The sequence below is a fragment of the Synchiropus splendidus genome, chromosome 18 (assembly GCF_027744825.2).
Source record: "Synchiropus splendidus isolate RoL2022-P1 chromosome 18, RoL_Sspl_1.0, whole genome shotgun sequence".
In the NCBI taxonomy this organism is placed as follows: domain Eukaryota; kingdom Metazoa; phylum Chordata; class Actinopteri; order Syngnathiformes; family Callionymidae; genus Synchiropus; species Synchiropus splendidus.
The window spans coordinates 6,930,429-6,942,848 of record NC_071351.1 but is presented as its reverse complement, the minus strand read 5'-3'; the positions used below and the strand labels follow the sequence as shown (position 1 = coordinate 6,942,848).

Genomic DNA, 12,420 nt, shown 5'->3' with positions numbered 1-12,420 from the left:
CGCTCCGGCCCACGGCCTTTGGCTCCAAGATCATCGCAGCCCTCAAATAAATCAGGGATTTCAATGCATTTCAACTGCTGGCGATCAAGAGCTGCAATGAGTTGGACACAGTTCTCCAGTGTCCGTGCTCAGAAAACTTGTATGAGCAACCTGGCTTCTAAATACAAGGTGAATCTGACCATGTGTCAGAAGAACAGTGCAGTTTTTCTGTTTTTGTTTACGCAAAACCTACAGCCCGATCAACTTCCGTCATCTGAAATGTGTCAAAGTGAGTCAGTCAAACTGAAACATTTGTCAAAGCTGGTCAGGAACTTCAGCGTTGCCGTGACCTTTTAAGTAAATGTGAACTTGTGTACAAAAAAACTATATACAGTCCTCTTCTTCTAGTGCAATTGGATTGTGATAAAGTCCAAGAAAACAGCGTGGGATGCTGGACCGGTAAAACGCGCCAACGGCACATTTAGTCATTTCAAAACAAAACAAACGTTTTGCAACGTGGGGTGGGAAGCAGGGAGCAGCACGCCATTCAGACAATATCAAGGCGGGAAAAGCAGGGCAGAGAGAGGAGGGGTTGCAAGGGAGGGAGTAAATGGAAGGCTTTTTATCTCGAGTTTCCCACATCCTGTGAGCGGCTGCAAACGCGGCCACCCAATTTGAAAGAATGAGAGGAATGCGCCTATTCTCCCTCCCTGCTTTGATGAGCGGCCGGTGGCATTGTCAAGTCGCTCAAATAAAGAGCACAACGCTGGACTTCACTTTGGCAACAGGAGCAGAAATGTGAATATAGCCAGGTGACATGTGGGAAGCAAGAAAGACACACTGGAACAAAGTTGCAAAATGCCTCAGTTGTGTCATAAAGTCGGTTTCAAAACCGCCTAAATGTGGACTTAAAATCCCTCAGTGCGCTGTTATGAGTCAAGCCCGCGAAAATTTGGGTTTTGAATTTGCATTTCCCTCCAAGCGGAGTTCAGAACCATTCCGTCTCAACCCCCCCTTTTTTTTTGGCGCGTTTCGATTCCCGCCACGTCTGTGTCTGGCCCGGTAGGTTACGAGGTTCATTTTAATTTGAGCCGGTGATTGACGTGCGTTCGAGCGCGCCCATTGGCGGAGCGGTCGGAAAGGCCCTGCGTCAGAGGGACGCGCGGTCGCGCCCACTTACAACCGCTTTAAAGGCGTCCTCCTCCGCCTGTGCGCGCTGAAGCCGGTGTCTGTCGGAGACGTCGTTCGTGCTTCGCGGCGCGTACTCGTTTGTTTACAAAACAAAAGCGGACCAGCTGTTGACTTTTTTTTTTTTTATTTACGAAATACTTGAGGTGTTCCGGCTCCCTCCCTCGCCCTGGATGAGAGGACCCTGCTCCGTTTTTCGCCTGCGCAACCTGGATATCGCTGGAATACCGTTCTAGCCTGTCGGATACCATGTTGCTCTCCAAGCTGAACACCTTGGCCCACATCTCTGCCGGGGACATGCCCGCCAAGATCCAGCTGAACCAAGGTTAGACAGCAATGGCCGCCTGCTCAATGTTTGGCTGCTCAAACCCGGTCCATTCCAAACCGAGCGCCGAGCTGTAGACGCGCCTGACTCGTATTTACCGAGCGGTTTCTCCTTATTTCAGTGAAGGAGAAGGAGTCCTTCGAGAAGCTCTATCAGGTCGGCGCCGTGCTGGGCAGCGGCGGGTTCGGCACGGTCTACTCCGCGACCAGGCTCGCGGACGGAATCCCGGTAAGTAGTTTAGACCGCTTATCTGTGGCGTTGCGCTGTTGTTCGGCCTCTAACGTGGCGCTTCACGCGTTTCAGGTCGCAGTTAAACATGTGGCCAAGGACCGTGTATCCGAGTGGGGCGAACTGGTAAGAACTGTTTGTTATATCCCGGTAAAATCTTGATGTAATAACGTTATAACGGTGTGGTGTGTGTGTGTGTGTGTGTGAGCAGCCCGGCGGTGCGCGGGTGCCCATGGAGATCGTGTTGCTGAAGAAGGTCGGCACTGGTTTCCGCGGCGTCATCAAGATGCTGGACTGGTTCGAGCGAGCGGACAGCTTCATCATCGTCATGGAGCGGCCGGAAAACGTCAAGGACTTGTTCGATTTCATCACGGAGAAAGGCGCGCTGTCGGAGGAGCTGGCGCGCAGCTTCTTCCGCCAGGTGCTGGAGGCCGTGCGCCACTGCCACAACTGCGGCGTGGTGCACCGGGACATCAAGGACGAGAACATCCTCATTGACCTCCGCAGCGGGGAGATGAAGCTCATCGACTTCGGCTCCGGAGCCCTGCTCAAGGACACCTTCTACACCGACTTTGATGGTGAGTCATCCGCGCTTTGGTTGAGGTGATTTTCCAACGCGTCACGGATCATTCCGCGCCGCCTGGGTTCCGGCGCCCCCTACTGTAGAGAGGCGGTGGTTTTACAACTCAAAGTTTGTAAACAAAGTCACATGGTTGCTCCCCCACCCGCCCTCACGCACTCCCTCCCTCACTCGCGCTCTGAGGCGCCTGAGCCAGGCTCATAACAGTCAGCTGATGAGTTTGCACAAGCTTTGCGTGGAAATTAAAGTGGTTTATTTTTGGTTCCAGGTACACGTGTTTACAGTCCGCCAGAGTGGATCCGCTATCACCGCTACCAGGGACGCTCTGCCACCGTCTGGTCCCTCGGTGTCTTGCTGTACGACATGGTGTGCGGAGACATCCCCTTTGAACACGACGAGGAGATTGTCGGAGGACAAGTGCTGTTCAGAAGAAGAGTCTCAACAGGTGGGTTCGGTTTCTGGTGGGGTTTCCCTGCTGTTTTACGGCTCGACACTAACTCTAAAAATGACCGCAGAATGCCAGCAGCTCATCAAGTGGTGTCTCGCCATGCGGCCGGCCGATCGCCCGTCCTTCGAGGACATCTTCAACCACCCGTGGATGCAGAGCACGCAAGCCTCCGTGGTCACTCCCACGACGCAGCCGGACAAGAGCAGCACGGAGATCCGGCTGCACAGCATTGCCCACGAGGCCTCCGCCTTCACCCCCGCCGTCGTGGGCGTGGCACGGTGACACCACTGCAGAAAGGACTTGAAACAGAACTCCTGCACACCGAGCAGGGCGGCTGCTAAACTCTGCGAGCACACCAGCTACTTGAAGCGGGTGGTGGTCTTATCTGCTGGTGCGTTGCCTCGCACGAGGACTTGCCGAGTCAGCAAAGATTCCTGGCTACACAGCACGGGCTGGCCGGTCCACGAGGGCAGACTGTGACTTGTCTAACCTGTGGCAGCACTGTACGCCGCTCCCTCCACTAGCGTCAGACCCGAAACGTGGCGTCTTTCCAAGTGCCTTCTGTGAGACTGTGGGGGACCCTGAAATACTTGAATTTGGGAATTGGAAAAGGCGTGGTCCTTTTGATTCCTACGCTGTACAAGGCTTTATATCATTTCCTCCTGCTGTCATTTCTCTCACAGGCCTAGATCAGTAAAGCCTGTCACCGTCACCTCTACTTTCACGTCAATGTCAACCAGACAACCTCATATCTCTCGCAGCAACCTTCTAAAGAAATATACACTGGATTTACCTCACTTTCCTCAGAACACTCTCAGCCGTCGCGGCCTCCTTTTCTCTTTTGGTTGACAGTATGCAAACACGGGGAGATCTGGCTCATTCTTCTCCACCTTGATGCACGAAGCAATGCAAAGTGAAGCGTACCAAAATGCACCATCCTCTGCTCTTCTACCATTAAATTTTTGTCAACAGTGCCTCACACAGTTCTTAAAGTTCACTGAGGCCGAGAATTGTAAATAATATTTATTTTTTTGGGCAGAATTTATTTATTTTATTTATAAGAGAATCCGGCTGGACGTCGATTTCATTCCACAGTCACTGAAGGGCCCACCCATTATTATTCTGACCATATTTATGGCTTGATTCTTTTAAGAGCAAAGGACGTGTATGTTTGTGTATGTAACCTGTAAATATATGTACAAAGAAGTTCCATCCTAATGTATCTGAACACTGAACCTCTGCTGATGCGCGTGTGTGCGTGTGCGTGCGTTTGCACTGTGAAAGATACGTCTGCAAGAGTCTTCAGCTTGGATTGTTGTTTTTGCATCTGTTTAAGTTACAGTTGTAAGTTATGTTCCAAACTATTTTTCTACGAGTTCAATAAATATTTTTATAATGACTAATCCTGTCTGCTGCTTTTTTGCACGTGTTGCTTATGGGTTCATTTGTTGACAGTGTTGTATAACATCTACATTAATAACACAAGTGGCAACGGTCTGATGTGCTCTGGACCATGTGACTGCCATTTTTTTTTTTTTATTGCAGATAAGAGTCACAGTCTTCACCACAGTGAGTCATTTTTGTGGTTTTGAATGGCCAGAGTGAATTTCCAAATAATTCACACGGCAGCTCTGTTTCAGTCTCTTCAGAAGTTTCTTAGAATGTTGTCCCATTTCATTCAACAAAATGTATTTTTAAATGTCATTTGTGTGAAAGATGGCCTTTCATTTCCCGAATATTCGATTACAGAACCGCTGCTGTCGGATCACAAGGTTTTTATGACGAAATGAAATTATGAAACTTGGGTCCACGTAACATTTGCTGCTTTCCTAAGGAGGAACCATGAGTCAGTGTCCGGACTGAGGCCTACAGACTGGGGTGGGTTAGTTATACTTGTACACCCATTCGCTCTCTCTCAGAAGTCAAGTTATCTGACATTCAAATAAAGAGAAAATGAGTCATTTTTTTCCCCCCTTTCTTAGTGTGATGCGACAAGCGTTTAGTTTCCCTGAAGAGATAAGAGCCAATCTGGTTCCGTTGGTTGTTTTCTTCGAATAACCCGGCCTCTTAACTTCCCCTGTGATTCTGAGAAGCAGACGCCACATCAAACTGAAACTCAGTCAGCAAAGGTGTGAGAGGCGTATCGCAGTTGCGCTGACGGTAAATGCTGAAGTTTAAAAAGTGAAGCAAAACTTCCCCCTTTTCAGAAGCCGCGGCTTATTATCGAAAATGTCCTGTAATTGGAAACTCGCCGGGGGAATTACTCTTATCAGGCATGAGGATCAGTGCGTGCGTTGAAAAACCATGGAGATCTTTTTAAAGAACAAGAAAGAGTTTCACTAAAAACGCATTTGGTGGTGGAGTTTTAAAATGCAAGCGTTCAAAAATAAAGAAAGTAGCTCGTTTTGAATGAGGGAAAATGCAAACACCAACACGTTTGCTGGGATAAAATAAGTCGCCACTTGTCGTCACTTGAATCCCTGCTCCTCTGAGACGCCACTGGTGAATGACGCTTGCAAATATTCCGATAGACAATCGATTCCCAAGAGGTTTTTAGTGACTTCATGCCTCATTTCAGTTGTTCCTTGTTTGTCTATCCATCCATTTTCCTTGATTCGTCCTGGAATTCGTCCCCCCCACCCCCCTAGACGCCTCCTCCCCAGCATTCCCACTGAGCACTTTGCTCGCGTAGGTGCATCATCCTGCAGAAAAAATGAATTTCGGTTTCTCACCTCAACTTGTGAGGGTCAAAATGATCGGTAGGTAGAGCTCTGCCTGATAGCTGAGCTCTTTCTTCAGCCGATAACCACCGATATACTGATCTCTTGCGTGTCCCTCATACCCAATATTTGGATAGGAAAAGGCCTGTGAGGCCAACAAACCAAAGAGCCTGTCCACATACGTATCAGTCAAGACATCACAGCAGCACCAGAGCTTCAGAATCCCAGGATTATATGGGCAACTCTTCAGCAGAGGTCACATTGAGGATGAGCCCAAAACCCCTCTGGTGGAACCTAGCACTTGCTACCGCAGCCTCTCATCTATCTGTCCAAGGGGTCCATCAGTCTGGTTCTTCTCAACATCCCATGTCCCACAGGCCGATATTGGGCCCTCTCTTTGTTGAATCTATCATTGTCTCAGGAGGCTGCACCAAGGTCACAGATGTCGTTTAGAAGGTCCCTCAGATGCTCCACCCTCTCGACCAGACATGAAGGCTTGGCTTCCATGACCAGCTCTTGGGAAATATATGACCAAATGTGTTTTGAGCAGGTCCCCTGACTGATCCCACCCAGAGACAGGGAGAGTGGTGTGGAGTCAGAAGCACCAGCCTCCCTCCTCTAACAGTGACTCATCACGTAAGGGAATCAGAACCATGTAAACAGAGCTGAGGAAAGTACACATTCACTCATCTGTACTCCAGTTCATGAGCAATGTCGACCATGTCAGATGATGTGATCTCATTTCTGAGGGGCTTTATCTTGTTTCCCTGTGGTTATCAGCTCTCAGATGATTGGTTCAGCTTCCAGTAAGGCCAGTGCTGCTCTTTCCTCGGAAACAGGGAGCACAGCGGGAGCATAGCGTCATCGGCCTCAGTGCTGTTGTGCTGGAGTGTGGAGTCAGACTCTCCGTTAGCCCCCCTCACTCACGCCCCTCCAACCCCAGTGGAGGCAGAGAAGGGGTTGTTTGATAAACCAATCTTTCTGCAGGTCCTGGGGCAGTTTCAACAAGTGCTGTGGAGCAAGGGCATGAGGGCCCTCATTTGTCTTGGTCGTGACTCTCGGTCCAGGTCTCCACACGGTCTCTACAACAGTAGATGTCATGTCCAATCGCCTGCTGCCACTGAAGATCCAAAGAACTCCTCGTGCTCTCACAGTTCCACAACCACTTCACAGGTGAAGTGAAATTCCACCACGCTTCTTGCACCGCAGGAACGAGAACGCATACCCAACATTACACTACATATATGTCTAAGATACCGAGAGTTGAGAATGTAGTTATCGCCACACCCAGTTTAAATTATGTCGACTCAACCAAACAGGTTGCGCTGAGTGGAAGCAGAAGCAGCGTGGAGGAGAGCACCTGAGTTTGACTCGATTTCCATACCATTGAGTCGACTCCGATCTTTTCAGTCCGAGTGCAGTTGGGTTTGTGCGCCCACTGTCATTCACTTGAGGGAGACTTTGGTGGGCGGAGCAAGGTATGTTACATGTGATGATAGCTATCGCCATTCTTGTGTCTGTGGATATGGACTTGCTGTCAAACTTGAGCGACGGAATAACACTGTCAAACACGCGCTCCGACTGACGGCGACGTCTCCGTCATTCCTCACAGGTCTGTCACCATGGAGGCAGGAACAGCAGCCGAGGTGTTGGACAATCCTCAGCTGGTCCAGGATTTGGCTGCAGACGCCAAAGACCTGGCTCTCCTGAAAGGTCTTTTGATGAGGACTTACGAAGCTCCAAATGCTTCAGAGGTGAGCCTCAGCATGGACTTGGTTTGGGTGAAGCAGCTACCATCTTCCTAGCATCACACAGTATCGATATCACAGCCCCTGGTTTCTGGAATGGCGGTTCTCTGTGCCCAGACTGAGGCAGGGAAACACAGCAGGAGGCGGAGCCTCTGCTTCCTATACTGGTTTTACAACGTAACAATCGGTCTATGTCGCATCTATTGCAGTATTACCATGAACGTCTACTTTTCTTTAAACCCAAAACTGAAGGTACACATTTTTTCATCACCATGTTTACATACATTGTTTTTTTTTTTTCTAAATAAATATTGGCCATTTCCAGGTTATAATTTAAATTTCTTTATTAAATTTCAAGCATTTAAAAGACTGAATCTACAGACCAAGACTGGCTCAGTCAGTACATAGTGTTTCCCTCCTCTTAAGTCAGTGAGCCTGGTGGTTGTTCCTCATTCCAGAACAAGATGATGCTTCCATCATCATCACCCTTACATAAGTCATGAAGTACTCTCAGGTTTGTGTGTTAAGAGGTGTGTATCAAGGATATACCTGTGCTGAGCAAGCAGTCTGAGACATGTGGAACATCCTTGTCTCTCCTCAGCTGGTCACCTACGTTCCCTTCACGCTCTTCCCGACGCCCCTGCCCAAAGCTCTGTATCACCAGGCTGTGGCAGTGCAGCCTCTCTTCAATACGCTGGTGGATAAGATCAGTCAAGACTCTGACTTTCTGCAGGAAGCTCTGGCCAGGTAGAGAAGGAGCAGCCTGATCCATGGGGTCTGGATTTATTGATTCATCTCGGTGGTTGTACGTTTGCAGCACCATCGCTGTGGATGAGTTCACGGCACGACTGTTCAGGATCCACCAACAGGTCCTGGAGGAAGGACGGGCTCAGGTGAGAGATGAGTCTTCTTCAGAATATCGCAGCATATATTGTATATTGATGCCTCTACACCAAAGACCTTCTCAACGCTGAGAGGTCTTCGGTGGATAAAGTGAGAGGATGATGGAATAAATGGCCAGGAGACATGCAAAAGTGATGAGAGAAAGTAAAGGAAGAATTGAAGAATGAGCTGCAGAAAGCCCAGATTCTCAAGTGTCTGATGTTGTCATTTCCTCAGTCCATTGTTTTAGGGAGCAATCGGTCGGACTACATGGTGGACAGGAAGGCGGACGGCTCGACGTCTCTGAAGCAAATTGAAATGAACACCATAGCTGCAGGTTTTGGAGGACCAGCTTCAGCTATTCCAGAAATCCATCGGTAGGTTCCCATAGTGTCTGTCAGTGGAGCCAGGAGCAGCACCTTTGTTTTAGCTCATGTTACTGGAGGCAGCTGGAGCCTGAGCGTGTCTGATGACTTCTCTGTGGCAGGCATGTTCTCCGGGTGGCCGGCAGGATCCAGGACAGTCAGAGAGTCATGGACAACAACCCAGCAAAGGGACAGGCCGAGGGCATCATCAAGGCCTGGGAGCTCTACGGAGCAGAGAAGTAAACCTCGCCTTTAAGTCTGTGGCATTTACAACCAGCAGTGGAAGACGACGCTCACGCATCAGTGACGTCTTTGTCTTTCCACGTTTCCTGTTAGCAAGTGAGCTGTGGACCTTCTGCCTCCTCATGTCCTCCTTGAACCTTGGTGGTTGTGCTCAAGTGCTCTGCCCATTTTGCTTCCTTCTCCTCCAACTCACCTTCACACTCACTGCAGATCACTATATCCTCATCAGACATCACGGTCAATGGTGACGCCTCCCAGACACAGAGCACAGAGCAGCTCCTTCTGACCTTCTCAATACTTCTCAGTCAGCATCCTCAGAGCAAACAACAACACTTTATAGTAGAGAGTCAGGTGTATTTCACCCTGTTTCTTCCATTAAAATCAGCATCACTGGCTGTATCTTTTACAAATGATGTTGCTTGAAGACTCGTGCAACATGGCGGTGACTGAGCGCGCTCACTGTTGTGACCGTAGAGCCGTCGTCTTGTTTGTGGTTGAAGAGAAGCAGAGGAACATCTTCGACCAACGCCTTGTCGAGAATGAAATCTGGGCGAGGTAAGACACGCGACTGCACAACACACCTACAAAACAAATAGTCGCGTGCGGCTAGAAGGAAGTTACTGCTAAATCAATGTTGATCCTTATGTTGCAGAAACATAAACGTGATGCGAAGGCGCTTTAATGACGTCTCAAAATCTGGCTTCCTGGATCACAATAAAAGACTCTTGGTGTGAGTTTGAATGTCTGTACTTATTGAAAATCTCTCTTTTTGTTCGATATTCCACAACGTCTTAGAGCCTTTTCCTTATAGTGAGGACAAAGAGGTTGCTGTGCTGTACTTCAGAAATGGATACAACCCAGAAAACTACACTTCTGAGAAGGTGTGGGAGCGAACACACCTCTACTGGGATGTGGTCTGAGCCAACTGCCTTCACGCTCCTCATCCTGTTAAGAGCTGCCCTCACGACCACCTCGGTTATTTCCTCTGGTCCACATCCATCCTCCTCTCACATTCCTCCATTCATTCGTGTAATCCTTCCATCTTTCTCTCACTCTACTGCAGGTTCTGCCACGTCCACACACGCACCCTCTCCTCTATTTACCATTGAGACATAAACTCCACAGAGTGGCGCCCCCTAGTTAGGAGACTTTTACGTGGCGGTGTCATCATTGTTGCTAGTGAAGACGAAAGCCTCAATCGGATCAGATAAACAATATGGCCGCCACCTGGTGACGTCATAATATGCGAACTTCATAAGCGAAGTTACTTCCATCCCAAACTTTGGGTGACACTGAAGAGTCGTGTGGTCCACAGAAGGCCTTCATCTCCCTGCATGTCATGCGTTTTGCCTCAGGACTGGGAGGCCCGCCTCATGATGGAGCGCTCTCGGGCGGTCAAGTGTCCCGACATCAGCACGCAGCTGGTCGGCACGAAGAAGGTCCAGCAGGTGCTGGCCAAACCTGGAGTCCTGGAGCGCTTCCTCCCGGAGCAGCCTAAGGCTGTGGAGCAAATAAGAGCCACGTTTGCCGGCCTCTACACGCTGGATCCGGTGAGTGCAGTCAGGCAGTGTTTGTCCTGACACTCACCCTTTTCTCTGCTGGATTTCAGGGTCCTGAGGGTGACAGGACAGTCCGGATGGCTTTGGAATCACCTGACCGCTTTGTTTTGAAGCCTCAGCGAGAGGGAGGAGGTTTGTCACATCCCAAGTTTCATCTCAGATGAACAGTAAGATTGACAAGTTTGCCAAACCTTTGCACCATGACCGCTGTATGAGCCCATGAATGAAAACAGAGCAGTAAAGTGCGAGAGCAGAGGAGCCCAAGATGCAGGACAAGAAGGCCTTAGATGATGATCATTTCAAAACAAGTTCAGTGAAATCTTTGTGACCATCAGCACCTGCACTTCAAATCTCACATTATCTCTCAGGCAACAACATCTACGGCTCAGAGATCTGCGCGACGCTGCAGAACGGTGAGGAAAGAATGGCCTACATTCTGATGGACAAGCTGCACCCGGCGCCAACCAACAACTGCCTCCTGCGAAGAGACGCCCCTGTCAAGATGAGCAGCTGCATCTCCGAGTTGGGAGTGTTCGGGGTCTACGTCAGGTCCGTCAGGTGTCTCCATTGATGTATCGCTGGTTATATTTAGTCACCTGGTACCATTTTATTTAACTGAAACCTGTCGGGTCATGTCCTTCAAACATGATCCGGAGCGTGGATCCATACGATGCACAAAGCATCATGGTAGGACGAGGTGTCACAGTAACTAGCTCAGCTACGAGACAACCAAATCTCAACTCTGATCTCCAAGAGCAGGGCAGCAGGACCGGATGCCTCCTCACATGGAAATAAGCAGTACACTTGGTGGTATGTTCCTCGTAAACAAATCTTTAAAATGCTGGTAAAATGAGGTTGATACGTTGATTCTCGTTCAGATTAAACTAGATTTTGTTCTCAGTTTCAGAATCTTGTGCTTCACCTCAGCAGCGCGAGTGCTGTACGAACGCAGCCTGCTCTCACCATATTTTCCTGAGACATTTCACAATTTTTTGCCACAGTTCTGAACTAAATGTTATGTGTCGAGACGTGGAGTGGGACCCAAGTGCAGTGATGAAAGTCACAGGAGGCAGGAGCGAGTCGAAGACAATAGACAACAAACCACAACAGAAAGCGCAGGGAGAATCAAACGAACTTAAATCTGGAAACGGAGAGACAAAAACACAATGAACAGAGATAGTGAATCACAAAAAAAAGCAGGAAACACGTGGAAACAGAGGAAGGAACAAAACCACTAACTCAGGCGCCAGACAGAGTCATCCAAATAAGCAAACAAGCGCACAGAAAGAGCACGAATGAGGAGAGCCAATTTACCACGGGAACAAGAGGAGACCATCTGGCACACGTTGCTGGAGTCCAGGTGCTGTTATGCACAGGTGATCAGGGGTAGATTGGCTCCAGCCGTGTGCCACAGGAACAGGAAGAAAGGAGGGAGAAAGCAAAACAGGTCTCAAGTGACCAAAATAAAAGCGGAATCATGACACTAAAGATCAGAAATGAAATGACCGACTGATATTTGCGTTACTTCCTTCTATTGGATCATTTGACATCACCTCTCATCCAGTTGATTCAGAGATTTGATTGAGTTTGAAGACTCAGACTCCTCTTACGTCTGCCTCACGTCTTGAACTTTCCCTTTGTCCGGTGCAGAGCAGGGTTTCATGGTAAACACTGGTCTGTTTCGCCGCAGGCACAACACAGACATGGTGATGAACCAGTTCGTGGGGCATCTCCTGAGGTCCAAGAGCAGTGAGCAGCCTGATGGTGGAGTCGTCGCTGGCATCGCAGTTTTGGACAACCCTCTTCTGTTCTGAATCCTCCTTCAAACTGGCGTTGCTCAATTCATACGCACTTAAAGTTGGATCCATTTTGGGTGATGCGCTCCATGTCTCCACAGTCTGTCATGTCCAACAGCATATAAGCTCTCAGTGTTGTTTTGACACAGCCTCCTCTTAGCTCTTATGAGTACCACCCTACCTTTTTTATTTTACTTGACCAGGTGCTATTTTTTTACACCATCTTGAAGTGTGTTTTCTCCGTTTCACGATTTAAATGCTTCTCTCACAGTAATATTTTTGGTGTCTTCAATTGACTCTGACCTAACGTGTCATGTTGGGCTTTTATTTTGGTTTTATTTTGTCAAGTCTTTCTGTGC

General features: G+C 48.9%; 2 protein-coding genes across 2 annotated transcripts; both read left to right on the top strand.

Moving 5' to 3' along the window:
- Positions 1-1,183: 1,183 nt before the first annotated feature.
- Positions 1,184-4,142, top strand: pim1 (Pim-1 proto-oncogene, serine/threonine kinase). Its single transcript, XM_053849297.1, has 6 exons — positions 1,184-1,492; positions 1,614-1,720; positions 1,796-1,846; positions 1,932-2,298; positions 2,569-2,745; positions 2,816-4,142. The coding sequence occupies exons 1-6, from the start codon at positions 1,417-1,419 to the stop codon at positions 3,028-3,030; spliced, it is 993 nt and encodes a 330-aa protein (XP_053705272.1). The 5' UTR covers positions 1,184-1,416; the 3' UTR covers positions 3,031-4,142.
- A 2,948-nt stretch (positions 4,143-7,090) lies between these two features.
- Positions 7,091-12,079, top strand: LOC128749786 (glutathione synthetase-like). The gene is made up of 12 exons (XM_053849703.1): positions 7,091-7,222; positions 7,818-7,963; positions 8,034-8,109; positions 8,336-8,475; positions 8,586-8,702; positions 9,181-9,261; positions 9,359-9,436; positions 9,518-9,587; positions 10,062-10,256; positions 10,316-10,397; positions 10,634-10,814; positions 11,956-12,079. Exons 1-12 carry the CDS (start codon positions 7,091-7,093, stop codon positions 12,077-12,079), a joined length of 1,422 nt encoding a protein of 473 aa, XP_053705678.1.
- The last annotated feature ends 341 nt before the right edge of the window (positions 12,080-12,420 follow it).

Excerpts from the sequence above, each read along its gene's own strand:
- pim1 (XM_053849297.1), top strand. The coding sequence starts at position 1,417 with ATGTTGCTCTCCAAGCTGAACACCTTGGCCCACATCTCTGCCGGGGAC. Across the intron at positions 1,493-1,613 it reads CAAGATCCAGCTGAACCAAG|TGAAGGAGAAGGAGTCCTTC; the intron begins GTTAGACAGCAA and ends TCCTTATTTCAG. Across the intron at positions 2,746-2,815 it reads CAGAAGAAGAGTCTCAACAG|AATGCCAGCAGCTCATCAAG; the intron begins GTGGGTTCGGTT and ends AAATGACCGCAG.
- LOC128749786 (XM_053849703.1), top strand. The coding sequence starts at position 7,091 with ATGGAGGCAGGAACAGCAGCCGAGGTGTTGGACAATCCTCAGCTGGTC. Across the intron at positions 9,262-9,358 it reads GAGAATGAAATCTGGGCGAG|AAACATAAACGTGATGCGAA; the intron begins GTAAGACACGCG and ends CTTATGTTGCAG. Across the intron at positions 10,815-11,955 it reads GTGTTCGGGGTCTACGTCAG|GCACAACACAGACATGGTGA; the intron begins GTCCGTCAGGTG and ends GTTTCGCCGCAG.